This window comes from Drosophila melanogaster, chromosome 2R (assembly GCF_000001215.4).
Source record: "Drosophila melanogaster chromosome 2R".
Taxonomy (NCBI): Eukaryota; Metazoa; Arthropoda; class Insecta; order Diptera; family Drosophilidae; genus Drosophila; species Drosophila melanogaster.
The window spans coordinates 23,853,266-23,877,628 of NT_033778.4; the positions used below are offsets into that span (position 1 = coordinate 23,853,266).

Consider the following 24,363-nt stretch of genomic DNA (forward strand, 5'->3'; position numbering starts at 1 on the left):
GTTTCATTTGTGGCTAGTATTAAAAGATACTTCTTCTTTATTGTCTCACATCTACTCATGATTGGGATGCACAAATTTCAAATATTTCAAAACAACGATGATAGACGCAATGTGGTACTAAAAGTACGTATTTTGATTCTGGTTAGCTCTCATTTAAAATTAACAGTCATTTCACAGCAATAAAAGGCACAATCAAGTCCTATTTGGACTTCGGCACGCTTCTTTGGATCATTCTTAATTATTTTAGGACTCAATTAGTAGGGAAGCAGGCAATATGCGCGAGGAAGCGGGCTTTATCGCTTGTGAATCCAGTGGTGGCGGAAGGCAAACAATTCCATAATCAAGTTGCCGACACGCTTGTCAATTAGCGCCGACATCAGGCGGCCATCAAACACCGGTGTCTGCACATTCAACGACACACACGCATCTCTGAAAGGAGAGCACATTAGACTGGAGTATTCTCCGCAACTTGGATTGCACTTACAAGATTTCAAACACCGGAATGTTGTTTCGGAAGTATTCCTGCAACATAAATACACCATTGACGAATTTGGCTCGACTAATGCTGAGCATCATATCGGGATCCTTTCTATACAGGATCACAAAGATGTGCCGGTTGGGCGTGTCGATGGGTCTGACAAACTTGCCGAGGACACTTTCAATAAAGGCTGGCGTGTTCCTGCTGTGGAACTCCTCGCAGTCGCCGCCTGCGTAGAGCACGAAGAACTGCCTCTCGATGAAGTGCGAATTGAAATGGTGTGGTTTCGACAGCATGTTCTCCTCCACTTCCCGGGCCCAACTGAAGTGGGCGTTAACGGACAGGAGGTACAAGGATGGCAGCTGGGGCGTCGGTAGAAAGGTTATGGGCGGAGGCTTGAAGAAGCCCACGAATCCATCCTCACTCTCGAAGATCTTCGATAGCGTATCAGTCAGCACGGTGTATTGGGAAACTGGCTCGCAGTCTCGGCGCCACATGTCCAGCTCGCTGCAGTGCTTCAGCAAGTCGTGGTACATTTTAAAGAAGTAATACCGCGTGCGCATCACCATCTCCGCCGTAGCCTTGGACATAACCATCCAGATCCATTCGTCTATAAAGACGTTCACGTTGCGATCGGTCAAACTCATTTCACTGTCGCAGATCGGGGAGAGGCGAATCCGTGGATGTCCTAATTAATACAAAATGAATGATAACCAGAATGATATAACATGAAATTCATTCGAGCTTACCCGAGAACATGGCAACAGCCAGAGGAACGACCAGGGTGGCGTAAACAATGTGGCTCTTCTGCCTGTTGCACACAATCCACGGTGTGCGGAAGCTCTGTGCCGAAATATTCAGTGGCTCCAAGAAATCGCGGAGCACGGTGTTCGGATGCATGGAAACGTTCCCGGAGAAGGCCGACTTTAGCGAACTCTTTCTAGTGTCCACGGCATAGATGTTGGGATACATTCCGCCCGTGAGGGCCGCCTTAACCATGTGCCAATTGCAGGACATCTGGTTGAGATTGTTCATCGACAGCTTACCTCGGCTGTGAATCAAATTGGCTGCCCGCAAGGAGCTCACGATCTCGGAACGAATGGAGGTGAGTTGCTCCATCAGGCCATTCAGCATGAATTCATACTCATCCTTAAGGTATAGCGGCGGCGTCCTGTTGTGCATTCGGTTTTGCCACTCCTTGTACAAGCGCACGAAGATGAAGTGATCGGAAAACTGATTGTCGGACAGGTAGGTCCGCTCTTTCTTGATGCTGTTCTGGATGTAGATGGTGAACCTGTCCCACAAGTTGTCGATGTCCTCGGTAAACGGAATGCCCAACGGGTCCGCCGTCGACAGAGAGCTGACAATCGTGAGTATTGGATCCAGGCAGCGCAGCAGGATGCCGAAGATCAGCATGCGGCCGAGTTGACAGGAGACCGGGATGTCCATCAGGCGGCAGCCCAGCCAGGTCACATCCTCGGCGTCATCGAGCACATCTATTTTCTTGAGGAACTGCACGGCATGGTGCACGTTGATCAGCGGTGGCGGTGAGATGGTAATACCCAGATATTCGCTTATAATCGTATTGGGTGAGAGTAGTTTCACCGCCAGGCAGATCTTGTCCAGTTGCATAGTCTGCAGGCTTGGCTGACTGGTCTCGCTTAGCTCCTCGTAGGCCTCCTTGCTTATCAGACGGAAGCATTGTACATCCCCTTCTACGGAAAACGCAGTGCATCAGTTAGTGTTAACAATGTATGACGAGCTATGTACTTACTATTGGGCTGAAGGATTAGCTCCCTTCGCAGAAGAGCGTCCTTGGCCACCCATTCGAAGCGATCATCGCCGCTGCAGCTCGTGGTATCGTAAACATTGTTCAGCCGGCAGGCGGTGTCTATTTGGTACTTGAACGGCACCTTCAGGCAGAGCGATTCGATAATATCCGTGGCCAGAACCACCTTCACCGTCTCATCGCTGGCATTGACCAACGCCTGGAGGTAGTCATTCCTCATGTTATCGTACAGCAGGAATATGGAGCACTCCTGCAGGCTGCCAGTGAGGCAGTGGCTCAGGATCATGTAGTTCAGCTTGACAATGTGGTAGTAGGTGGGTAAAATGATGAGGATGTTGCCTGAAAATAGGAAAAAGGTAGTAGACTTTCTCTCATTCTTTCCACATGGAGGTTAATGATAAAGAGCAGCCTGTGAGCGTTTCGCTTCAAATGGGTTTAATTTATTAAATCTGATTTACAAAGTTACCTATACATAAATAAACGCGGCGATTCCCCATTCGTATAAACTAGGTTTCAAGACAGACACACATTACTAAAATAGATCGATATTACTAAATGGCTTGACATCTTCGACTAAAACTAATATAACTATTCAACAGACATAGGCATGTATGTGTTCTTTCGTGCAGAGGCGGCGCGACTTCTGGTCGGTGATTTGTTCACGAGGTGAGAGGATATACTCGTAGCAGTATCTGAGTGGACTGGAGCTGGAGCTGGAGCAGTGGGCTATGAGCGCGGCGTGCTCTCCAAGTCCTTGATCTGGCGCAGGATCTCTGACTTCTTTTTCACCTTGTCCAGCTGGTCCTTGTCCAGCTTCTTCTGCTCGCCGGCCTGGATCCTGCTCTCGATCTGTTCGATTTCCCGGATTTTCTTGCGCAGCTTCTTCAACTGCTTGGCAGGGTCCACCACCTCCTGGGCGGCGTCCAGTTTCAGGGTGTCCTCCAGTGTCTTGGATATCGAGTTGATGTCCCGGCTGCCAGAGGGCTGCTGTTGCTGCTGCTGCTGCTGCTGACTGACTTTGGGTGGCGGACACGTGCTGGGCGGCATAACCAGGACGCCGGGCGCCGGCGCCTTTGGCTGCCTGCCGGATTCCTTCTCCTGCTTCTTGGCCCTGGTGCGCTCCTGCTTCTCGCGCTCCTTCTTGGACTCGGCGGCCAGCAGGGGACACATGCCAGGCGGCACTCCGGCCTGGCGCTGCGCCACGAACTGCTTGCCCTTGCTCTCGTAGAGTGGCACCTCCTCCTGCGGCACGTAGCCGTCCTTGACGCGCCGCGCCTTGCGCCAGGTGCCATCCGGCCGCTTGGTGGCCGGAATGAACTTGCCCTCGCTGCTCTGTAGGTACGTGCTCATCTTGCTGCTTCTATAAAAAACAATGCCCACTCGCCAGGCGATACTTATCGATAGCTTTGCTATTGCGGGTGGAACCTTTTGCGCGGCGAGATCGAATTTTCATGCGATTAATCGCGCACGAGCTTGCAGAATCATTCACTCTCAGCCGTTCCAACGCGCACTTTTCAAATCGTATTTTGAATAATTGCTAACCGCTTCCTTTCTCGCCTATATAACCCTTAGTACCCATTCAAACCATTTTTGACCATAACTAATGACTAATAACTTACTAAATATGTTCTATAAGCCATGAACACCTGGCAAACACCTGGCGAATACTCACCTGGCGAATACTCCGGTTTGGTGCGCAGCAGATACATGATGTCGATAATAAGATCATAGTCGACGAAATCCGGCTTGGCGCTCTTCACCACATAGCCGTGCAGACTGTAGCTGTTCAGGACATCGATGCACTCGTGGTTGCCGTTCATGGCCGCCAGTGAGATGGCGTTCTGCTGGAACAGGTCCACAATGTAGGGATCAGCGCCCATGAAGAGCAGCAGGCGCAGATGATTGGCCTTGTTCAGTTCGGAGGCGAAGTGCACCGCCGTTTTGCCGGTCAGCGAGTGGCGGTAGTTTACGGGAGCCAGGTCGTAGTTTACGGCGTACAGGAAGGGACGTAGGGCGGCGTCCGTGCCCAACTCTCCGTAGGCCTGCAGGCACTTGTCCATCTGCTCGTTGCGCGGATTGTTGGCGCGAAAAGCCTCCGGAATCTCCTTGTAGATGTCCGGACCCTTGTGGATGCCGGCCAGGGCAATGCAGCTGTGCAGCTCGTTCAAGTAGGAGACACGTGGTGCGACCTCCGGCTGCTTAATCATATTCAGTTGCAATCCCTCGCCAAAGAAGTCGGTGAACTTCTTGGGGTTTCCCATTTGCGACAGCAGCACCACCCTCAGGTTCTGATGGCTACTTAGCGCCATGCGTATCTCGCTCAACAGGATGTCGGTGTAGGGATCATGCAGGTGGACATCGTTCACCACCAGGTGACTGATGTTGCGAAACTGCTGGCTGGTCAGCGAGCGCAAAAAGTACTGCGCCGTCGAGTAAATAATAAAAGTGCTGGAGCTAACGGCGCTGAAGTACGGCAACTGGATGCCCACCGTCTCGCCCAGCTGCTCGCCGAAGAAGTTGGCCGTTCGCTGGCTGTTGTAGGTGGCCAGAATGGCCTGCCGCTCGATGCACATAATCTTGACGTTGGACTTCTTGTTCCGGCAATCGTCCAGAATGACCAGGGGCAGGAAGACGGACTTGTCCCAGCAAAGCGCAGCGTTATAGACGATCACCCGACTGGCGTACAATGACTGCAAGATCTCGTCGCTCAGCGAGTGACCCAGAAAAGCAGTCAGGAAATTCAGCTGCGCCTCCGTCCAGAAGCGCAGGTTAGGAGGACGTATGGCGGGCAGCGGCAGATGCAGTGACGGTAGGTCCGAGGCATTGGCCTTCATGGAGACGAGGTCCGCGTAAAGCTCCAAATCCTCCTTGCCCATCAAGGACTTCCTGCTCAGCAGCGTAAACATGTTCAGCGTAGCGCCCGAGGACAAAACCAGCGTCTTGGGCTCCTCCAGGTAGTGGCGACATGCCTGCTTGTACACCTTCACGCAGCTATTCCCGTTGACATGGACCACCTGCGATCGCAGCCCCAAGGAGCGGGCGTTGTTGGCGAATGCTTCGTGCTCGCTGGTGCGGAATGTGCACGGGAACTGCTGGCAGCAGCGCCGTCCCGCCAAGAAGTAGAGCAGCTGTTGCGGAATGTACTTGTCCTGGATGATGTGGTTCATTTCTGCTAGCTTCAAACAGATTGACACTAAATTAAGTGAAGTGCGCCGCAATGCGCGCGGCAATTGCAAGTTCCGTTATTGCCACCGTCGTGAAAATAGAAAAATGGCGGAATGGAACACAGGGCTGTATTTTCGCTGGCGCAAAGCTTGCTCATTAAGGGTATTCCTTGCATATACTCAAACAAATGTGTAGTGGAAATTTGTAAAAAAAAAAGATCCAGGTGTCATTACAAACTGAATTATAAAACATACTTTGTTATTTTCAAAGAATAAGAGATAAGTTTCCAAGACGGGAGAGTTTCCTTTACAGGAATATATTAAAATATTCAATTCACAATCCCATAGATTCCATTCAAATGAAATGATTCACTTTGTACTAATATGCTTTTGCATTCTTTATTTTTTGAAATGAATGTACATGTTAAATGAATTCTCCTCTAAAATGAGGCTGCGCCAAATTCGTTTAGATATCTTAAAGAAAACTTTGTTATATTGGAAATTCTCCGCAGATCCAGCATTATAAGTGCACAATCTTTATAACTAAACTTTCTTAGCGTAAGCCAAAATATATTTAATAAACAACAAAATACAAATCAAATTCTACTTAAGTGATACAATGATACAATTTTTACTGAGCTTTGGCGCAGAATTTATTTTGAAGTGTGTTTTATCAATTGTGTTATTAGCCATCCAGTGTCATCTTGTTTACAATTATCAAAATATCTATTACATATTAAATACAATTCTTAACTGGTTTGTATGTGGAATACATATATGTAAATTTAAGTAAGCTACAGAGGTGTTGGTTAACCACATTAACCACATCATTGGGTGACAGGCACCGCCTTAAAGAAAGTTTGACTTCTCCGCGGCGTTTTGAGATCCGCTGCTCTGGTTCGACCAACCGGTGTTCCCATTCTGGAATAGAGTAGAATAGATTCTGGCTGGGATCCAGGTTTCTTAGGGGATGGTTTCAGTTTTGACTCTAACCTGTGGCTCCGAGTTGTCGGTCTTTATTCCGTTGGCGGCCGGATTGTTGTTCGGGTTATTCGGCCCCTTCCGTCCACCAAAGTTGTTGGCATTGTTGTGGCCCCCGTTCTGAGCCATCCAAGATAGAAAATTGCCGCCCTGCGGAGCAAGTGAGAGAGTTTTTTGTTTGAAACAATGATTGAGGTGTGAAGGCTTGCCTGTTGGTCCTGGTTTTGGTTCTGCAGCTGGTTGCCGACCAGGCTCCACTGGTTCAAGGCGGCAGCGACCAGTGCGGGATTGATGGGCAATGAGTTGAGATTGAGCATTGACTGGTTGCTCATGTTTTGGCCCTGGTTGGAGGAGCTCGATCCCTGCGAGTTGATGCCCAGGGCCTGCAGGTTGGGCATGTCCAGGTGGCCACGGTTCATCCAGCCGTTGCTGCCGCCCACGTTGCCGTTATGCGGCTGGTTCATTCCGTGAAAATTCGACTGGCGACTGTTGTACTGGCTGCCGCCGTCCTGGCGGTTCGTGTTCCCGCCACTGGAGTGATTGCCGCCATTGTTGTGGTAGCCCCCGCCCGAGTTGCCGCCGTAATTGTTGCCACCCATGCCGTAGCCGGCGGTGCCAATGTTGTGATTATTGGGCACAATTGCGTTCTCACCGCCGTGAGCATTGTGTTGGTTATTACCTCGGTGGTGTCCGTTGCGGCCCGGATTCATGTGGTTACCCTGTGGGTGGTATGAGTGCATGCCAAAGCTGTTGGCAGAGTTGTAGTTGTAGCTCTGGACCTGTTGGTTTCTGTTCTGCTCGGCCTTTGGAGCAGCATTCGACACATGGACCGAAACGCCTGTGGAAAGTGTCTCATTAATTCCCTGATTCTTCTCCACGCGGCAGTGACTCACCCTTGATAATGTGATCCTCTCCGCACAGGGACTGTGCCACGTCGGGATCAAGGAAGGTTACAAAGCTAAAGGCCCTGAAGGGCCGGGGAATGAACACATCAGTGACTTCGCCAAACTTGGAGAAATACTCGCGCAAGTCGTCCGAGTTAATGTCCTCGGTGCAGCGGCCCACGAACACCTTGCAAGGCACCTGGTGGCCCATGCCCTATGAGAATAGAAGGATTAGTAGGCGTGAAATTGCAGGGCTAACAAGAGGACTTACCTTCGAGTTGGGCACCTTAACCTCGCACCAGCGACCGTCGATCAGATGGCGATTGGTGAGCACGCGCATCTGGGCATCGTAAGAGCCGAAGCGCACGAAACCGAAGCCCTTGGACTGGCCCGACTTGGTGTCCTTCTTGATCTGGGCCATCAGCACCTCGCCGTAGGTCTCGAAGTACTCACGCAAGCTCTCCTCTGTGGTCTTCCACGGCAAGCCGAGCACGATGAGATCAGTGCAGCGCAGACGGGTCTCGATGCGTTTGGTCTTGGCAGTTGAGTTCTCCAAGTTATCGTCGCTCTTGCGCTTGTTCTCTGCAGGGGGGGATTACAGAATTATTTAAGGTTCAACAGGGAGTCATACAACTCGAATTTACCCTTGGGAAAGACGCAAAAGTAAGCGTACTCGCCCCAGCCGGACTCCACGCTGGGCGGAAACAGTCTGCCCTCGTTGGAGCGAACTCCGCGCACAGCCTTCGTGTCCAGGTTGCGGTACTTCAGACCGCAGGATCCAGGGAACTGAGCTTGCAGTGTGGACAGAAGCAGAGTGCCATCCTCCTCAGCCGGCAGCTCGATGGGCTCGTCGCCCTCCTCCTCCGACACTTGAACGAAATCCATTTCCTAGAAGGCTGCTAGAAACGAGGAGGGGATTAAAGAACTCTATCGCCGCAGGGGCTCACACTTCGCTCTAGAAATGATCCACCATGTCATTCAGTCAACGGAAGCATCCCACATATTCTGCATCGCTGCATTCATGAATGCACTCACTCAGTTCATCCGTTCTATTCAGATGCATCCCAAGGTACAATATTCAACACAAAAAGGTTGCCCCGAACCACTCTATACACACATTGCTCGTGGGACCAAGCCAAAACAAAAAGGATCCTACACTAGGTCAATCTACTAAAAACGACAAATAAACAATGTTTCTATCTCTTGTAATTTCGATGATATAATTTTAGTAAGTATTACAAACATATTCATATATTATTAGTGTTCATGTTTAGGCGTTTCTTTACGTTATTATTAGTTAAAAATTCTCTGAATCAGACGCTACTTATGTCCCACCATCGGCTAAATGCCTATTCTACGTACATTTAGTTAATAAACAAAAGAAGAATACCCAATCCCAAGTTTACGATGTATGGCATACATATGTATATGTTTTGAACTACTCAAGAAAACAGATATTTCACCCACTTAATACGAGTAAACTGACGTTTGTGAGTGTGGAATCGCGGCAGGAATTGGAAAATCAATGAATGAAAGCCACATAAATTGAAAATATCCAATCCTGTCGTCTGTGTGTGAGTGCAAGTGTGTGGCACACACACACACGCACACAAACGCAATCGTCGAGGGGAGGACATAATGTGTAGACGGAGGCAGTTTGGCGGTCCTAAAAGATGGTTGGTTACACAACAATTCTTACACTATTGACAGGGATTAGTTGGTTGCTGTAATTTCTGACTGCGTATGGCAAGTAGATATAGATTTCTGATCCCAGATCTCAGATCGCACGCTCTCTCACACGAATTCGATTCACACCCAGGCAAAATCAGGTATTCACTGTACGTTCCACGCTCGGTTCTTGACACAACACACGCTTCGATGCACAACCACTTTCAATCGGTGCGAAATAGGAATCAGGTAATATTTACAATTGACAGCTTAACAAATTTTCAAACGACGAGTGAAGCATTTCTTCTCGCTTTCCGTTTTGATTTTCTTTTCCTTTGTATGTATCGCCTGACGTATGCGCAGTGTGGCCGAACAGGGCTAGTGAGAAATACCAGCCGGCGGGTAGATATACTAAAAGTGTATTATTTTTAGTTAAAACAGTGCATTGTCACATAAATTTTAATAGCCTCTTTATTAAACTATATGAGCGTTGATTGCCACTATGAATATCTAAGCAATATATTACATTACAATATGGCAATTATATTGGCATTTGGTACTGTCGAATAAAATACCAAACCTTGCAGTGCTGCCCATCAGCTATACCAAAAAAAAACTTGGCAGCATTGCGCATCGTGTTCATTTGAAATTTCGAAACACAAAACATTATAAATAAATTCAAACGAAATTAGCTCGCCATGGAAATGCGTACGATAAAAACAGCTAGACTTTATTAATCAATAACATTTATTATTTACAGCTGAAGGAGTTTCGATTGCTCTTGCAGACCGCGCTTGAATGACAAAATGCATTAGTTGGTTTCGAAATATTAATGATTGGCTAACAATTATGATACATTATTATTTATACACAATTAAAAAAGGCATCGCTGATTTGCACTACACAAATATTATTGTATTTTCTCGTAATATTAGTAAAATCACAGTGAAATATTACTGCACGCCGTAGAGTTGAAAATGTAGTTCTGGGCCTCCAGAATGTGCATTTCAGTTAAACATATAGCAACTAACAGGATAATGTAACCGCTGTACCGGATCGCGCGCAGGAAGTCCCACAGCTTGTCGCAGAAGATGCTCAGCAGGACGCAGTGCAGCAGGGCGTGCACGTTGACGATGCGCCACATCCAGGCGACGCAGAAGAACCAGGTCGACTTGAACACGTAATCCTGGCAATGCGACTGGTTGCCGCTCACGTCCTCGCGCTCCAGCATGTTCTGGTAGACGGCAATGTAGCGATTCCACGCCGTCGAGCTCAGCAGCAGCTGGCCCGTGAAGCTGATCACGTTCTTGGCCACCTTGCGCGTGGTGGCCTTCATCTTCGGTATCATCATGGTGGGCTCCGGCAGCTTGGAGTCGCTCATGGGTATGATCGAGTAGCCCCTCCGCGGTGGATTGTTCTTCAGGTAAAAGAATATGCCCAGCAGCAGCGCAATGCAGCCGAGTCCGTCGCACAGGCCGTCCACATAGTAGCCGGAGGTGCCGATCTCCGAGCGCTCGCCGCGTATGTGCTTGCGCACGCGCGCCACATGCCCGTCCAGGTCGTCCAGGAAGGTGCGGATCTGGAAGAGCAGCACGCCCAGCCGCCGATAGCCCAGGCTGTCCGAGGCCACCAGTTTGCCCGCCAGACAGGCCACGCCCACATGGAAAAACGATATCATGTTGGGCGTGATGAAGGTGGAGCGCGAGAAGCCGATCACGTTGTCGAACATGGTGGCCAGCGGGGCGAACAGGTAGTGGTTGGTGTGGTCCAACAGAATGGCCTTCACGGTCACATGGCAAAGCGGATTTATATCACAGGATATCCAGGTGTGGTCCTCGTAGGACGGCTGCCGGTCGCCGGCGGTGGGTAGTTTCGTACTGGTGCTGCTGCTACTGCTGCTGCTGCTGCTGCTGCTACCACCGATGCTGCCGGACCCGGACTCCGAGGTGGACGGACCCACGACGGAGGCGGGCAGCGAGACATTCGTGTGATAGTTCCTCTCGATGGCATAGTTGTGGATGCGCAGGTAGAGCTCCACGTCCATGAAAACGTAGAAGATGATCAGCAGGAACAGCAGGGTGAGCAGGATCTTGCTGATCTGCGAACTGGGTCCGATCATGGTGACACTTTGAGGTAGCGCTTAACACTAAGTTCTTATCGGGCTGATTTCAGGGCGCAGCTGTGGGGCGGAAAGAAGTGAAGCTGATCAATATGGTTTATCGAAGCGAAGTAGTTGTCAAGATAAGCCGCGCACGGCATAAAAAGTTTGGCAAGCAACATGCAGGGTTTTGAAATCCCCTTCTGAAATTCTGAAATCGTATATGCGATCATAATAATGCTCAGCTATCAAAGAGTGAAAGCTAACAACTAACCACTGGCAATGCGTTCTTATCGAAGGAATTTTTGACACTTTGGGGAGCGACCGCAGTGACGAAAGAGGCGGGGAGAATAGAGCAATATGGTCAGTTACTGGTACTGGATGACTAAATCAGCCCACTTGGGCACCCACACATACACACACACACCCCACCTCAGCCCGCCCAGCCGAAGCAGCGCACTATCTGTTCCACTATCTGCAGGTATTTGCGGAAGCTTTTGGCGAGGCACTGGGAATTATAGGCGCTATTAGTAACCTTTTAACTGCCAATGCCGATTAACGGGGCTTCTAATTGGCTGCAGGAGTGTGCGTGCACGCAGCAATCCATCACACACACAGCACACACACACACACTCATTGGGCGTGCGTGTGTTGGTGGAGGGGTGCTCCCTGATAAGTGGGCATATGGTAATGGAACCATTTATGGGCTGGAATTGGCGATCGAAGTGATATAGGTGATATGGGTGATAGCTGCGGCCATTGCGTTGGGGGAATTGGCACTCACCGCCTTGCTGAATCATTGAAAACGAATATAGACTGTATCAAAACATTGCAGTATTTATTACTGCGATGGGGTAATGCGAGCAACTTGTTGGAGTTGCAGCCTGCAGACACTGTGGCACTTAGACGTAGTCAACAATAGCACATAGATAGATAGTTATTGCTAAAACACACGGATAAATGTAAAAGTTTATGTTAATTGTTCGTAAATTTCGTAAATTAATGGCCGACCAGTGTGGCCAGCGTCGCGCAAAATATCGTGCACCAGCGAGGAATCCAGCGCTATCGATAACATTCGGCCCGCGCGCTTTGGGCACCTCCGGTCACTCTAACCGGTTAAACTTTTCAACTTCAGTCTATTTTGATAGTTTTAAATTGTTGTAATAGCCATTAATTACTTTTCTAACACAAGACCATGATTGCGCGCACCCTGCGAACGGTGGGCCGGCAAGGTCGCAACCTTCTGCTACCGCGCATCACCGCCTGTCGCCCACTTCACGCTATTCCGGCCAACTTCAGCAAGGCCTACGACCACGACGGGAAGACCAAAGTCACCATCTTCAACACCGAAACGGATCTGGGCCTTATGGTCACCGGCTACAGCCAGTACGGCTTCCGGCTCAACAACGACATGGTCCTCATTGGCCCCATCTCCGTGTTTCCCAGGTAGGTGGCCTTCGACGGATGCATTGGCTCACCCAATTATGTAAACAAGTGCATGTGATTTATGCCATGGCACTCTGATGATCATACAATCCCAATCCCAAGCTTAGTTATGCACGCCTTTGAGTTTATTAAACAGAAGTCAAGGATTTATTGGGAAAAGTCAAAGAGAATGACTTCTTCATTTAAAGTTTCATACAAAAAAATGTTGATGTAAAAACTACCAATAGTTGTTAAAGGCTTTTTGAATGCTAATTTAAATTTTAATTATTTCAATAACTTCTTACCTTATAGCCTCTATTTGTTTAAGTTATAAGCTTTCGATGGCTTTTAATAGTGATATTGTTTATAAGTATTAATATGTCATAAGTTACTATCTGAAGCTAAAGTTTAATTTTATGTTTTACTACTTACAGATCGGTTCTGTCCTGGAACGTCAACAGCTTTGAGGACATCAACGAGGACAGCCTCAGTCTCTTCCCCACCCTGGAGCCAAAGATCGACGTGCTTATCATTGGCATTGGCGACCAAGCACCGCCCCCAGCTCTTTCCAAGAGGATCATCGAGTTCATGAAGAAGTACAAGATAAACGTAGAGATCCTGCGCACGGAGCAGGTAGGTATTAATCACTCCCCGATCTATATCCATATTGAATGGCACTCTTTGCAGGCATGTGCCACCTTCAACTTCCTGAATGCCGAGAACCGAATGGTGGCCTGCGCCCTGATACCCCCGCTGCACCTGTCCTACAACGAGAACGACATTCTGCAAGCGAAGCTGCGGAAGAAGGAGCTCTACGAGACCGAATAGGATTAGTTAGACACATCTAATGATTGTTTGAAAGGCTGGTGCTCTGTTAGAAATTAAACTGTTTTGTAAAATTCAGATTTCTTTATTCGTATAGACGTAGTTGTAAGGTGTATAAAAGCTAGCAATCTCGCAGTTAAACTGCACTCTCCTCCTTGTCGATTAATTGGCGATTTCAGTCGGCTGTGGCGCCCGGATAGCGCTCAATGAGCATAGCCACGCCCTGTCCACCGGCCGCGCAGGCGGCGACCACGCCCAACTTGCCATCCTCGCGCACCAGGCGGTTGGCGGTGTGCATGCAGAGGCGGACTCCTGTGGCGGCGAAGGGGTGGCCGATGGACAGAGAACCGCCCCAGTTGTTCCACTTGGACAGGTCGGGAGTGCCGACCTTCTCGTTCAGGCCCAAGTAAGTCTTGCAGAACCAGTCGGAGTCCAGGGCCTTCAGATTGGCCACGATCTGTCCGGCGAACGCCTCGTGGATCTCCCACGAGTCAATGTCCTTCAGCGTGAGTCCAGCCTTCTTGAGCAGCTTGGGAATTCCGTAGGCGGGTCCCAGCAGCAGCTGGTTGACGGGATCCTGCGACACGAACAGGAAGTCGCGCAGATAGGCCTTGGGCTTGAGGCCCAGCTGCTTGGCCTTCTCCTCGGTCATGATAATGCAAGCAGAAGCTCCGTCCGTGAGGAAGGAGGCGTTGGCTGCTGTCACAGTGCCGTAGGGCTTCACAAAGGCGGGCCTCAGCTTTGCCAGGCTCTCGGGACTAGACACGCGGATGCCGTTGTCCTTGTCCACGATCTGGTCCACGCCGGACACCTTGAAGGGAACCAGATCGGTGAAGTAGCCCTTCTCCTGGGCCTCCTTGGCCAGTGTGTGGGATCGCAGGGCGTACTCGTCCTGCTCGCTCCGGGATACGTTGAAGGCGGATGCCAAGCGATCGGCCGAGTGTCCCATGGTCTCGCCGGAGGAGAACTCCGCAACGGCGGGCAGCTCGGGGGCCAGGAAGTCTGGCCTGAAGGTGGACAGCAGGGCCAGCCGCTGGCCCAGGGTCTTTGCCTTGTTGGCTTTCAGGAGCAGGGAGCGCATCTTGCGGGAGTGGCGAATGGGCACATCGGACATGAACTCCACGCCGCCGGCAACGATGACATCGTAGGTGTTGGTGGCTATCAGACCCATGCCCGTGGTGATGGCCTGTAATACATGGGCTATAGATTCAAGCTCCGAGGAACTTTGGGCGAGGCTCTTACCGCATTGGAACTGATGCAGGCCATGGTGACGGTGTGGGCAGGTGTCTTGTTGCTGAATCCAGCTGCCAAGGCTGCCTCCCTGGCAATGTTGGAGGTCTTCACCTCCTGGATGACGCTGCCGTACACGATGTAGTCGATGAGCTCCTTGTCCAGGCGGTTCTTTTGCAGCAATGACCTGTTGAATGGGGCGGGGTAAGCTAATACTCCAAGGATATTGGGGATTGTAAACCTACAAAAGCGAGTGCCTGGCCAGTTCATGGGGCATCAGCTTGGAGTAGGTGGTTCCGGAGGTCAGAAAGGGTGTGCGGACTCCATCCACGAGCACGATATTCTGGCTGTTCTTCTGCTTCGGTTGTGGATTCGCCACAGCGGCCGATAGAGCGCGGCATTGAACTGAAAAAGGGTTCCGGATTCGGGATTATCCTTAGCACTCTCGTTTCGCGTTATTTTTAATCATGATGTACCCATACATTATCTTTGTCCCGCAAGACGTCACTGCGAATTCGAGTTTGGACTTTGGCCCTTTCAGATTCAATCGGCTGCTGCTGCCACAAATCGTTATGAATTATCAGAGCCAAAGTCCAACTGGTGCAGCCCGTGTTTGGAATGGGGCATACTGCAACACCCGCACTATTAACTCACCTTTCCTGGCGACATTCAACAGGTTGAAGGCGTTACCCTTGCGGCAGACATTTTGAAGGCTCATCTTGCGAAAGTTTTCTGATTTCTTTTCTCGCTTTTCTCGTTGTTGCGACTGCAGCTGTTTGGCTAGTGATGAACATGAACGCCGGATCGCGGCGAACTATCGGTTATCGAAAGCTGATGCATGAAAAGCTTTCGAACTGTAAATACCCTTTCTGAGGATCTTACTCGTAGATCATAAAGCATGACAGCTTGTAAAATTCGGTAGATCTTCATTTCCAACTTTAGATATATTTCTTGGTTATATTTGAATATACAGTTCTAAATTTTTTAGCTTCTGAGAATCGTTTACTATTCCTACACCATTCACCTTCATTCAAATGTATGCAACGCAATCTGGGAGTCCCATAAAGGAATAGATTTCTCCAATGACCTTGATCTTGATTATCCTATTAAGCGTGCTGTTTACGATGTCCATCTGCGCTCTCATTCGTCACCTACAGTCTGTATACCCTTTCCCACAATGGAAGACCATTAACCATGTCCTTGAACCGCAATGCAAGTGATAACTGTAGCAGGCAACTAGCTGTATGCAAATGGGCGAAAGAAAGGATTACTTCCAAAGGCCACTCTTGCAGTACTGTATAATCTTACATATTAGATGTACATCCAAATTTCTAAATTTAAACTTTAAATAGATTATGAATAAAATGCAGGTCGTTTTGGAACCATTGTTAGTTTCTCAATGATTTGCATACAAATTCGTTTCACTGATTGCTTTTATTGCTAACGGCACAAATTAGGTTCAAGGACGAATTTAATGGTTTCCTATAATGGGATAGCAAAGGGTAGGATGCAAATGTAGGCGGCGTGTGCATTTCAAATGAGCGATCGTAAAGGACTTACAAAGGAAGCAAATAATGGAAGGATGACGGCTTATTGGGGATCAAGGTGAAATTTCTTTAGCATGCCAGTAAAATTAATGTCTACGTTTGTACAGATGCAAATTGAGCATTGAGATTTTCTACCCTTTTTATTTATATATTTTTTATTTAAGTTTAAACAAGTTTTTTATTTCAGTTGTAGAACATAATCGAAAGCTCACATTTTGTCGGGAAATGTCCAAAGCTCCGCCTCCGCGAGAGACAGTTACAGTGGGTGAACAAAGTATATTAACAGGTGAAATGATCTCCGTGATCGCTGGATCACTGTAAGGAACCGTTATTGTTGTTGTTGCTGGTCGGTGGGCTGTGGAGGTGACGCCACCAGTAGGAAGTCATCAGAACCAGGACCAGGACACGTCAGTGGCAATGGAGCTTCACTCAAATATTGCTTTCGTTCGGCGATGGGCTGGATGGGGATGGTGGTGTTGGTACTGTGGGCGCGGATTTTAAAATGTTCTCCGCTAACTTCTTGATCATCAGCGCCATTTGTCTACGCGACGTTGGGTCTGAATCGTCAAAATCGCGAGCCTCTATAAGGTCAGCCCAAAAGCGTAAGCTTGTTACAGTTAAGTTCTTCATGTTGGACGTGAATCTTAATCTTGTGAAATAACGAAAGATACGCCAAATGGAAATCTAAAAAGCCAATACAGATCTTATTGCTGTTTTTATCGATAATATAAATGGTATTTTTATTGATTGTGTCTTTTTACATTTTAGCTAATATTAAACTAAATCATGATTGGAACATAAATAATAAATTACAAGGTAGCTTAGGAGACTTAGAGAATGCTTTTCTGTTATCGATATCGGTATCGATACATCGACCGAGCAGCGCGCCGCAGCGATCGTAATTTCTTTCCCGATCCCGCACAGTCAAAAAAAAAGGCTCCGAGTGAACGGACGTGCGCGCGCGCAAACTGAAAGTGTAAGCACAAACAGAGCGAAGCAAAGCAAGGCAAAAGCAAAAGCAGAAGCTGAAATCGAAAATCGAGAGAGAGGCAAGAGATCGGATTCTCCGTACCGCTCCCACTCGCAGTCGCGCTCGCGCCAGAAAAAGTTTTACCAATCAAGTTTTTTATTTCGCAATAAAACAAAAAGAAAAAACAAAACTTCAACCTAGTTAAAGTTAATGTTGACGTTGTAGTTGTAGTTGTGCCGTTGTAGTGAACTTTAGTGAGTGTGTGTGTGCTTGTGCGAGCGTTACCAGTGTGTTGGTGGATATTTCTTGCGTTGCGTCGCATAAAAAGCAGAAGAGGCAGCAGGAAAAGCCAAAGAGAAATTTTAAAATCTGCTCCTGTGAAAATATAAACAAACCATGGTCAATGAAATCGAAAGTTTCCACTAAGCAAGCAGCCAGCAGTAAATGGCCGATCGCAGGGATTAGGCGATCAGAACAGAAAGTGCGCAAGTGAATAGCAGTGACTATATTCATCCTGGGATTAACCAACTGCTGAACATCCAACTTAATGAAAGAGGTAAGTCTGCCGTTCGGCAGCAAGCTTTTCCCCGAGATTTTCATCATCTTTGGGCATTGCAACATCGCTGAGATAGATAAAAGTCGGGGTTGGGGTTTTGGGTCTGCGATACGTGTGTGTGGCTTGTGGCTCTTTGTGCACCTAAGCACACAAAGCAGCCAAGGTCAGAAACTAACTTAATAGTGGTAGAGAAAACAGAAAACAGAAAAGCAGAAAACTGAAAACATTCCAAGCTCGGTTTGGATCGCATCGCATCGTATCGTATGGTATCGTATCCAAAACTTTGCCTCGAAGCTTCGGTTCGTGGCGATCCAATCTTCGTCGTCATGAACATCATTAGCACTGCAACAACAACTGAACCCAGAGGAACAACAACAACTGGAGACAAGAAAGGCTTAGTGACCTTCATCGCGTGCTTTTGTCTGCGTAATACCGTCCGTGTATTGGTGCGCTCGTATGCATGTCATGGAATTTGAAGACACATATCTGCGTACATATGTACGTACATTGGCGCACGCACTCGACCAACTTAACTGCTTTCCAATAAGAGTGAAGGTGAAAAAGCACAGACACTCAATCACACACACACATGCATGCGGTTACACGATCGCGCAGATGTTACAAAATATGCTGTTAGCAAAGCCACGGGCGTGGGTTTCTCAGCGTGAGGGGGATTTTAGTTTAACGGGTCGTGGGAGGGGGTGGGGGAACTTGGAAAGGCTATTGTGAGGAGATCTTTGATTTCCCCGTTCTGTTCGCCTTATCTGGCAAATACATATTTTAAAACGTAGATCCGTTGACGGCGTCTACGAAACTAGCGCATTGCAAACCCCTCACGGGCCCCTTTCCTATCTTTCTCCGTATCGCCCAGCTTATGGAGTTATGCAATTCAAATTTGGGTCACTTTTACGAGTGTAGCATTTACAACAAGTACGAAAGAAGACAACGACGGCGACGGCGACTCTTTGCCATTTTCCCTCGCTTCTTTTCGGATCAGCAAGTCAAAGAGCTTTCGTGAAAGGGGAATGGGGAAAGGGGCAGTGGCAGCGCGGGAGAGAGCGGGAAAGGAAGAGAATGCGATGCGATGGAGCGACAGAGACAGAGAGGGCAGGAAAACGAGTTTGAACGCGCGCTCCGCTCCCTTTAACATTTTACCTTTGCGCGAGCTTATAATACTTTCAAAACCCCGCGTAGCTTTCTCTTTTGAGGCCTTCGATCGGATAAGATCCGTGCGATTCCAGTTCCATTTCGATTTCCAGTTCCCCCTTCCCTCTTCACCCCCCGCTCCCGCTTCCGTTCCCTTGCCATTCTCTTCCACTTGGAAATAGACACATGTGCTTTACATTCGTAAACACTCACGCAATCTGCACACTCACACACCAACAAACCCATACACCGACACCACAATGCGCAGGGGAAAGAGTAATTGTAAAACTACATTTACATTACATGGGAACGATGACGACGACAAAAATCGGAAAGTGTGGAAATATACAAACGATTGCGTTCTCCGTCTGTATGTCGCTATGTGTGTTTCGTTGTTTAGCTTATACCCCGATCGTTGGACATACAGACACACATACACAGCATAGAGAGGAGAAAAGCTTTTTGTGAAAGGTGATTTTATGCGCGCATTGTGAGTTAGCGCGTTTTGTTTTCGTATCGCCCTCCCCTCGACCCTCCTCCATGTCCGCCTTGTCCCTTTCATTCTCATTTCCAGTTTGCAAAAGTGTGCGTGCGAATGTGTGAGTCTCGCGAAGAGAGCGGAGAAATGTTGGGAAATACACAAACACATACATACGTACGGATCCCTAGCGTCTTCCATTTAAGGAATTATTACCATGAACTTTCACCTTTTGATTGCCTTAAATGCTGTAACGATCTTTAGTCATGCTCTGCTCGTAAGCAAATTCAGATTCGATTGCGAAATCCGCCGAGAAACTTGTAGAAAGTGAATGGCCCTGATTCGTGGAAGCATTAAGTATACAAGCACACACACTCATAGATACATGCATATATACATATGTATGTTCCGTCAATACCGCTTTGGAATTTATCTAGCGTTAGAATGAGCACACCAGATCCCCCCTTTCCTGCCCCTGCTCTCCCCCGCCCTCTCTTCAGTGGCAGTGCAAAAAGCGAAAAATAAAAGATCCATGCTCAGCTTTCGCTTGCCATTCCCAAGCCAAATACAACATTCCCATTTCCATTCTCTTGCTCTCCGCCAAGCCAGTCATTCAAGTTTTATTGAAAGTGAACGTTTCGTTCGTCTCCATGCTAAAGGAGTGGTGGAGCCAGGGGGCTGGAGCGGGGATTGGTGGGGAGAAGCAGCAGAGCGTAACAAAAAGCAAGACTATCTTTCCGAAGTTTTTCGTTTTTTCCGTTTTCGAGATCTGCTGCTGCTGCTGAACTTTAGCTTCGCTTTTTGGTTTATTACTTTTCGTGGTGCCATGCAGACACTCACTCACACTCGCGCAGCCGAAAAGAGCTTACAAGCCATGCTCTTGCACAATACAATAATGGTGGCCCCCCAGCAAACGCACACACTTACAAAAGCCCCGCTGCACTACACTTCCACGCAAACGCGACAGACCTTACACAGATACAGTCAACTACACAGAAAGAAAGGGCAGCTCGATGTTACACATTTTACATTATTTTCAAACGACTTCTATTATTTGCATCTTTTTTTTTGGCTAGAAAGTAGTTTACTTAACAGCTCTTCAACCTTACAAAAGCTGAATTTGATGTATTAAGCCTACCATTTTCATCCACATGTAAATGATCCATCCAAATTTGAATGGCACATTCACCTGCATGTTATTATTATACATAATAGCATGGCATGATGCCACATTTTTCTGCCTGTGCACAACGACACAATTGCACAGGCCAGCGAATTTCAGTGTAACAATTTCATCGCATAAAAGAAACAGCAACAACAACAACAGCACATCACAGCGGGAAAGCTTTTTTGGAGGCAACACCATTACCACAAACAACAACACGGTGGAGCTCTATGAAGTGAAGCTTTCATCTTTTCCAACAAAGCACACACACACACACACACATGTATGACGATTGTGGGTTGCAGTATTACAAAAACACCAAGTACAGAAAAACCTAAAAACCTGATTAGTAAACATTTACTATTGCTTTATGGGAAGTTTGTTAATGCCAGCACACACACACACTCACGATCACATGCTGAAATTCCAGTAATGTGTCGCACTAAACCGTTATGGAAAGCACTTTCCAATCTCTTTACACGATCCTTTTTCTAACAACGCGCACTGTGCGCCTGTGTGCGTGCATGACACAATCGCTGGAAAGTGGTAGAGAGAGGGGGCACAGAGGGAGAAAGAGAGGGCGACACAGGCGGTGAAAGGCGGATTGTGTAATACCAAAGCAAAAAGATGCAGACTTCCCATTCCACAACTTTCTATTTCACTGGCCCCACTTTTACCACATGCTCCACATACATTCGTTAATAACTTCATAAAGTAGTCTTGCAGTTTAACTTCTATAGCTCGAACTTCCGTAAGTCGGTCGTTAAGCAGCGGCTCATAACTCATTGATCGCCAATTATCTTTTGAAATTACTTAACTTTGGGAACTGTAACTTCACACTTTCTAAACGACACTAATGGTTCTAGTTTTTGTGAAAAATAGCTAAAGGCTCATTGCTCGAAATCTCCTCAATGAGTTGATTAAGTTCGTACTATCAAGCTCTTCGCAAGAGAACAATCGAACCATAAACAATTTCAGAATTCCTGTACCAAACAGCTACTGATAACGTTTTCATAATATTACTTGTCCTAGGTCAAGATTGCGTGTTGGGAAATGGAATATTACGTATACGTACAAATTAGTACTTTATTTCGGCGATTGCGCCTCAGAATTTGAGCAAGTTTTTCCAAGTAATACAATTGAGTAGAGCTAGAGAATTTGTTCTGCAGTTCATGGCAATTTGACACCCATGATCTGGGCCAAAGAAATAGCAGAAATCTAACGATACCCGACATACTTGCTCTTCCACTTGCAGTTTCAAAGAATGTTGATGTTGCAATACAGCAAGCATGGCGAGTGCATACTCAAAGAAATCGGAGCAGCCTTCAGAGGGGAGCACCCGGCGGACCTGACCATCGTCTGCGAGAACAAAGTAAAGCTGCACGCCCACAAGTTGGTCCTGGCGGCCGCCAGTCCGTTGATAAGGTAATCTACATAAAACACATACTCTGCACTGAAATAATGCGTCGTTTGTACCGTAGGAACCTGCTGGAGGACACCCACTTGAGCGACTGCTCCACCACCGTATACTTTCCGGACGTGAATGCCACCTACTTTAAGTTCCTGCTGGACTTCCTGTACTCGGGGCAGACGTGCATTACCTCACGGGATGTGAACTATCTGCACGACCTGCTGCTGCTGCTGCAGATCAAGTCGGACAGCTGGAAGACCACCGACTCCGCCTATCTGAGCAGCAAGTGCGGCGGCCTGCGGGATCGGGCCGACAGGCGGAAGCAGCAGTACACCAGCCCACAGAATTTGGAGCCGGATCAGACGCTCAAGTACGAGGTGGACAGCGTGGATGAGTCGCGCAACGCCGCGGATTTCTCGTCCGCCTTCAACTCCAACGACAATTGCGAGAGTGCGGCCGAGTGCGAGCGGAGTGGTGGCCACAACAACAAGGAGGAGGACGAGGACGACTGCACCCACAAGGACAACAAGAGCGACAAGGACACGGACGAAATTGTAAATCTCTCGAATGCACCGCCCAGCGGCACCAGCGGCAGTAACAGCAACATCAGCACCAGCAGCAACCACCAGCAGCAACAGCACCACCACCATCACCACCACAACCACAACAACAACAATAATAATAACAACAACAACAGCAGCAGCTCAACCATAAATCCCGTCAACCTTTCACTCGACCTTCGGACGAAAAGCGAGAACTCGGCGAGCAGAACCCTGGGATCCGGATCAGACCACAGCGGCATCGACCTGGCAGTGACAGCGAGCGAAAGCACGAAACGGAAGGGCCTGTTCTTCGACTCGCACAAGGATGTGATGAAGCCGCTGTCCGATGGGTCGGACATCAACAGCTCGCCGGAGAACTACGTGGTAACGCCGCATCGGAAGCGGCGACCCGGATTCCACAACACGCAGAGCGACAACCAGCCGTTCACTTCGTACCCACACAGCCTACTGGAGGAACTGCGCTTGGCCAAGTCGACGACGTCGCCCATTTCGGGCTTTGGATCGGAGAAGAACATGCTGGCGCACCTGGAGGACGGAGCACTCAATGGGGACACACTGACGCCGGACAGGAAGCATCTGCTGGAGGCGCAGCGCAATCGAGCCCAGAGTCCCGAGATACCGATGCACTTGGGCCCCCAGTTCGTGTACCAGTGGCAGTCCAACCAGAACGCAGCCATGTCCGCAATGCCCAATCTCCAGTCGCGACTCTCTAGTCTGTCGCACATCAGCCTAAACCTGGATCATCCGGAGGGACGCAGTGGGTCGGCCTCCGGTTCGGGTGCGAACTTGGCCGGCAGCAACACGCACGCCTCCTCGGTCCGGGAGTATCGATGCGAGTACTGTGGCAAACAGTTCGGCATGTCCTGGAACCTCAAGACCCATCTGCGCGTTCACACCGGCGAAAAGCCGTTCGCCTGCCGCCTTTGCGTGGCCATGTTCAAGCAGAAGGCCCACCTGCTGAAGCATCTGTGCTCGGTTCACCGGAACGTCATCACCACCACCAACGGGGCGGATACGGAGAACCGGTACAGCTGCTGCTTCTGCTCCATGTGCTTCGAGTCGGTACAGGAGCTCGTCCGTCACCTGTCCGGCCACCACAATAACCTGCTGCTGACAAAGAATCTGCGCGAATAGTGTCCCGGGCATCGGCAACCGCATAATCCGAGAGTATCCCATCTGTCCGATCCGATCCAAGTCGATCCGAGGTGATTCGCCGGACGGACAATTGCAAAGAGACCTGAATTTTAAATAGTAGCAGTAGCAGATTTAATTGCCTATTGTATAAATATGTAAAATCTAAATTTAAATCCTAAGTTTACGCAACGCAACACATTCACGCGACTCCGCTCGTTCATATTTCACGCAACGGCCTGGAGCTCCACATCTGAATCCGCATGATCCTCGATCCACGATCCCCGATCGGAGGCCACTCACGTTGATTTCTCATTTAAGTTGTATTCGACATCCAATCCCTATTCCAATTCCCCGCAAATGCACCACTACCTACTTACACCCCCCTTGCTCTAGAAGCCCAATCCAATACTTTTTAAGCGGCTGGTCCATTCAGTGGAGCACTTATTTGTAAGCATATGTCTATACGAGAGGTATTTTAATTGCTATTGTATTTCCAACTCGTCTAGCATGAACTTCATGGCCCAAACTTGTACCTATATCTACATTTTTGATAGTTTTGATACACTTTTTGTGTTAAGATTTTACGTATTCCCTCCTAAAATCGCCAATTAAAGTGTGTAAATTGTACAGTATAATTCGCAAGCTCGTAATAAAATCAGAAAAGCATTTCCGTTTGTTTATACTCTTTCGATCATTTTTAGAAATATATTTTACTTTAAACCGACGCTGTGTTGTGTGCTATTTTAAGAGGAAGAGTGGGTGGTGTATTTTCCATTACAGGTTCTTCATTTCTATTCTTTCAGGTCAAAATAAAAACATTCTATTTTAGTAATATTGTCGCAATTTGTAAA

At 48.3% G+C, this 24,363-nt stretch overlaps 7 protein-coding genes across 16 annotated transcripts; 2 read left to right on the forward strand and 5 right to left on the reverse strand.

Annotated features, from left to right (window-relative positions):
• Positions 1 to 4: 4 nt before the first annotated feature.
• bgcn (benign gonial cell neoplasm) lies at positions 5 to 5,656 on the reverse strand. 2 transcript variants are annotated; one of them, NM_001299858.1, is made up of 5 exons: positions 3,940 to 5,656; positions 2,253 to 2,606; positions 1,228 to 2,193; positions 485 to 1,166; positions 5 to 429 (listed from the first exon to the last, which is right to left on the reverse strand). In NM_001299858.1, the coding sequence occupies exons 1-5, from the start codon at positions 5,432 to 5,434 to the stop codon at positions 294 to 296; spliced, it is 3,633 nt and encodes a 1,210-aa protein (NP_001286787.1). In that variant the 5' UTR covers positions 5,435 to 5,656; the 3' UTR covers positions 5 to 293. The 2 variants fall into 2 exon arrangements, with proteins under 2 accessions (NP_001286787.1, NP_523832.2); NM_079108.3 differs by having other exon boundaries at positions 3,925 to 5,656.
• Pym (Partner of Y14 and Mago) lies at positions 2,689 to 3,671 on the reverse strand. Its single transcript, NM_166627.3, has one exon. The coding sequence runs from the start codon at positions 3,615 to 3,617 to the stop codon at positions 2,994 to 2,996; it is 624 nt and encodes a 207-aa protein (NP_726372.1). The 5' UTR covers positions 3,618 to 3,671; the 3' UTR covers positions 2,689 to 2,993.
• Positions 5,657 to 5,801: 145 nt separating the features above from the next.
• TBPH (TAR DNA-binding protein-43 homolog) lies at positions 5,802 to 9,328 on the reverse strand. 6 transcript variants are annotated; one of them, NM_058052.4, is made up of 7 exons: positions 9,225 to 9,328; positions 7,941 to 8,192; positions 7,568 to 7,878; positions 7,306 to 7,510; positions 6,622 to 7,250; positions 6,425 to 6,562; positions 6,065 to 6,352 (listed from the first exon to the last, which is right to left on the reverse strand). In NM_058052.4, the coding sequence occupies exons 2-7, from the start codon at positions 8,179 to 8,181 to the stop codon at positions 6,281 to 6,283; spliced, it is 1,596 nt and encodes a 531-aa protein (NP_477400.1). In that variant the 5' UTR covers positions 8,182 to 8,192; positions 9,225 to 9,328; the 3' UTR covers positions 6,065 to 6,280. The 6 variants fall into 6 exon arrangements, with proteins under 6 accessions (NP_599145.1, NP_477400.1, NP_001163281.1 ...); NM_001169810.2 differs by having other exon boundaries at positions 7,941 to 8,195; NM_058051.4 differs by having other exon boundaries at positions 7,092 to 7,250; positions 8,996 to 9,328.
• A 368-nt stretch (positions 9,329 to 9,696) lies between these two features.
• Cpes (Ceramide phosphoethanolamine synthase) lies at positions 9,697 to 12,133 on the reverse strand. Of its 4 annotated transcripts, none has more exons than NM_058028.5 (2): positions 11,847 to 12,133; positions 9,697 to 11,143 (listed from the first exon to the last, which is right to left on the reverse strand). In NM_058028.5, exon 2 carries the CDS (start codon positions 11,081 to 11,083, stop codon positions 9,905 to 9,907), a length of 1,179 nt encoding a protein of 392 aa, NP_477376.1. In that variant the 5' UTR covers positions 11,084 to 11,143; positions 11,847 to 12,133; the 3' UTR covers positions 9,697 to 9,904. The 4 variants fall into 4 exon arrangements, with proteins under 4 accessions (NP_477376.1, NP_001286788.1, NP_001286789.1 ...); NM_001299859.1 differs by lacking the exon at positions 11,847 to 12,133 and adding an exon at positions 11,495 to 11,631; NM_001299860.1 differs by lacking the exon at positions 11,847 to 12,133 and adding an exon at positions 11,337 to 11,457.
• Positions 12,134 to 12,148: 15 nt separating this feature from the next.
• On the forward strand, positions 12,149 to 13,389 carry CG5569 (uncharacterized protein). Its single transcript, NM_137996.4, has 3 exons — positions 12,149 to 12,508; positions 12,922 to 13,120; positions 13,175 to 13,389. The coding sequence occupies exons 1-3, from the start codon at positions 12,258 to 12,260 to the stop codon at positions 13,313 to 13,315; spliced, it is 591 nt and encodes a 196-aa protein (NP_611840.1). The 5' UTR covers positions 12,149 to 12,257; the 3' UTR covers positions 13,316 to 13,389.
• Mtpbeta (Mitochondrial trifunctional protein beta subunit) lies at positions 13,383 to 15,338 on the reverse strand. Its single transcript, NM_058030.4, has 4 exons — positions 15,197 to 15,338; positions 14,788 to 14,947; positions 14,555 to 14,729; positions 13,383 to 14,498 (listed from the first exon to the last, which is right to left on the reverse strand). The coding sequence occupies exons 1-4, from the start codon at positions 15,258 to 15,260 to the stop codon at positions 13,488 to 13,490; spliced, it is 1,410 nt and encodes a 469-aa protein (NP_477378.1). The 5' UTR covers positions 15,261 to 15,338; the 3' UTR covers positions 13,383 to 13,487.
• Positions 15,339 to 17,007: 1,669 nt separating this feature from the next.
• ken (ken and barbie) lies at positions 17,008 to 24,177 on the forward strand. Its single transcript, NM_079109.3, has 3 exons — positions 17,008 to 17,615; positions 21,660 to 21,829; positions 21,886 to 24,177. The coding sequence occupies exons 1-3, from the start codon at positions 17,607 to 17,609 to the stop codon at positions 23,510 to 23,512; spliced, it is 1,806 nt and encodes a 601-aa protein (NP_523833.1). The 5' UTR covers positions 17,008 to 17,606; the 3' UTR covers positions 23,513 to 24,177.
• The last annotated feature ends 186 nt before the right edge of the window (positions 24,178 to 24,363 follow it).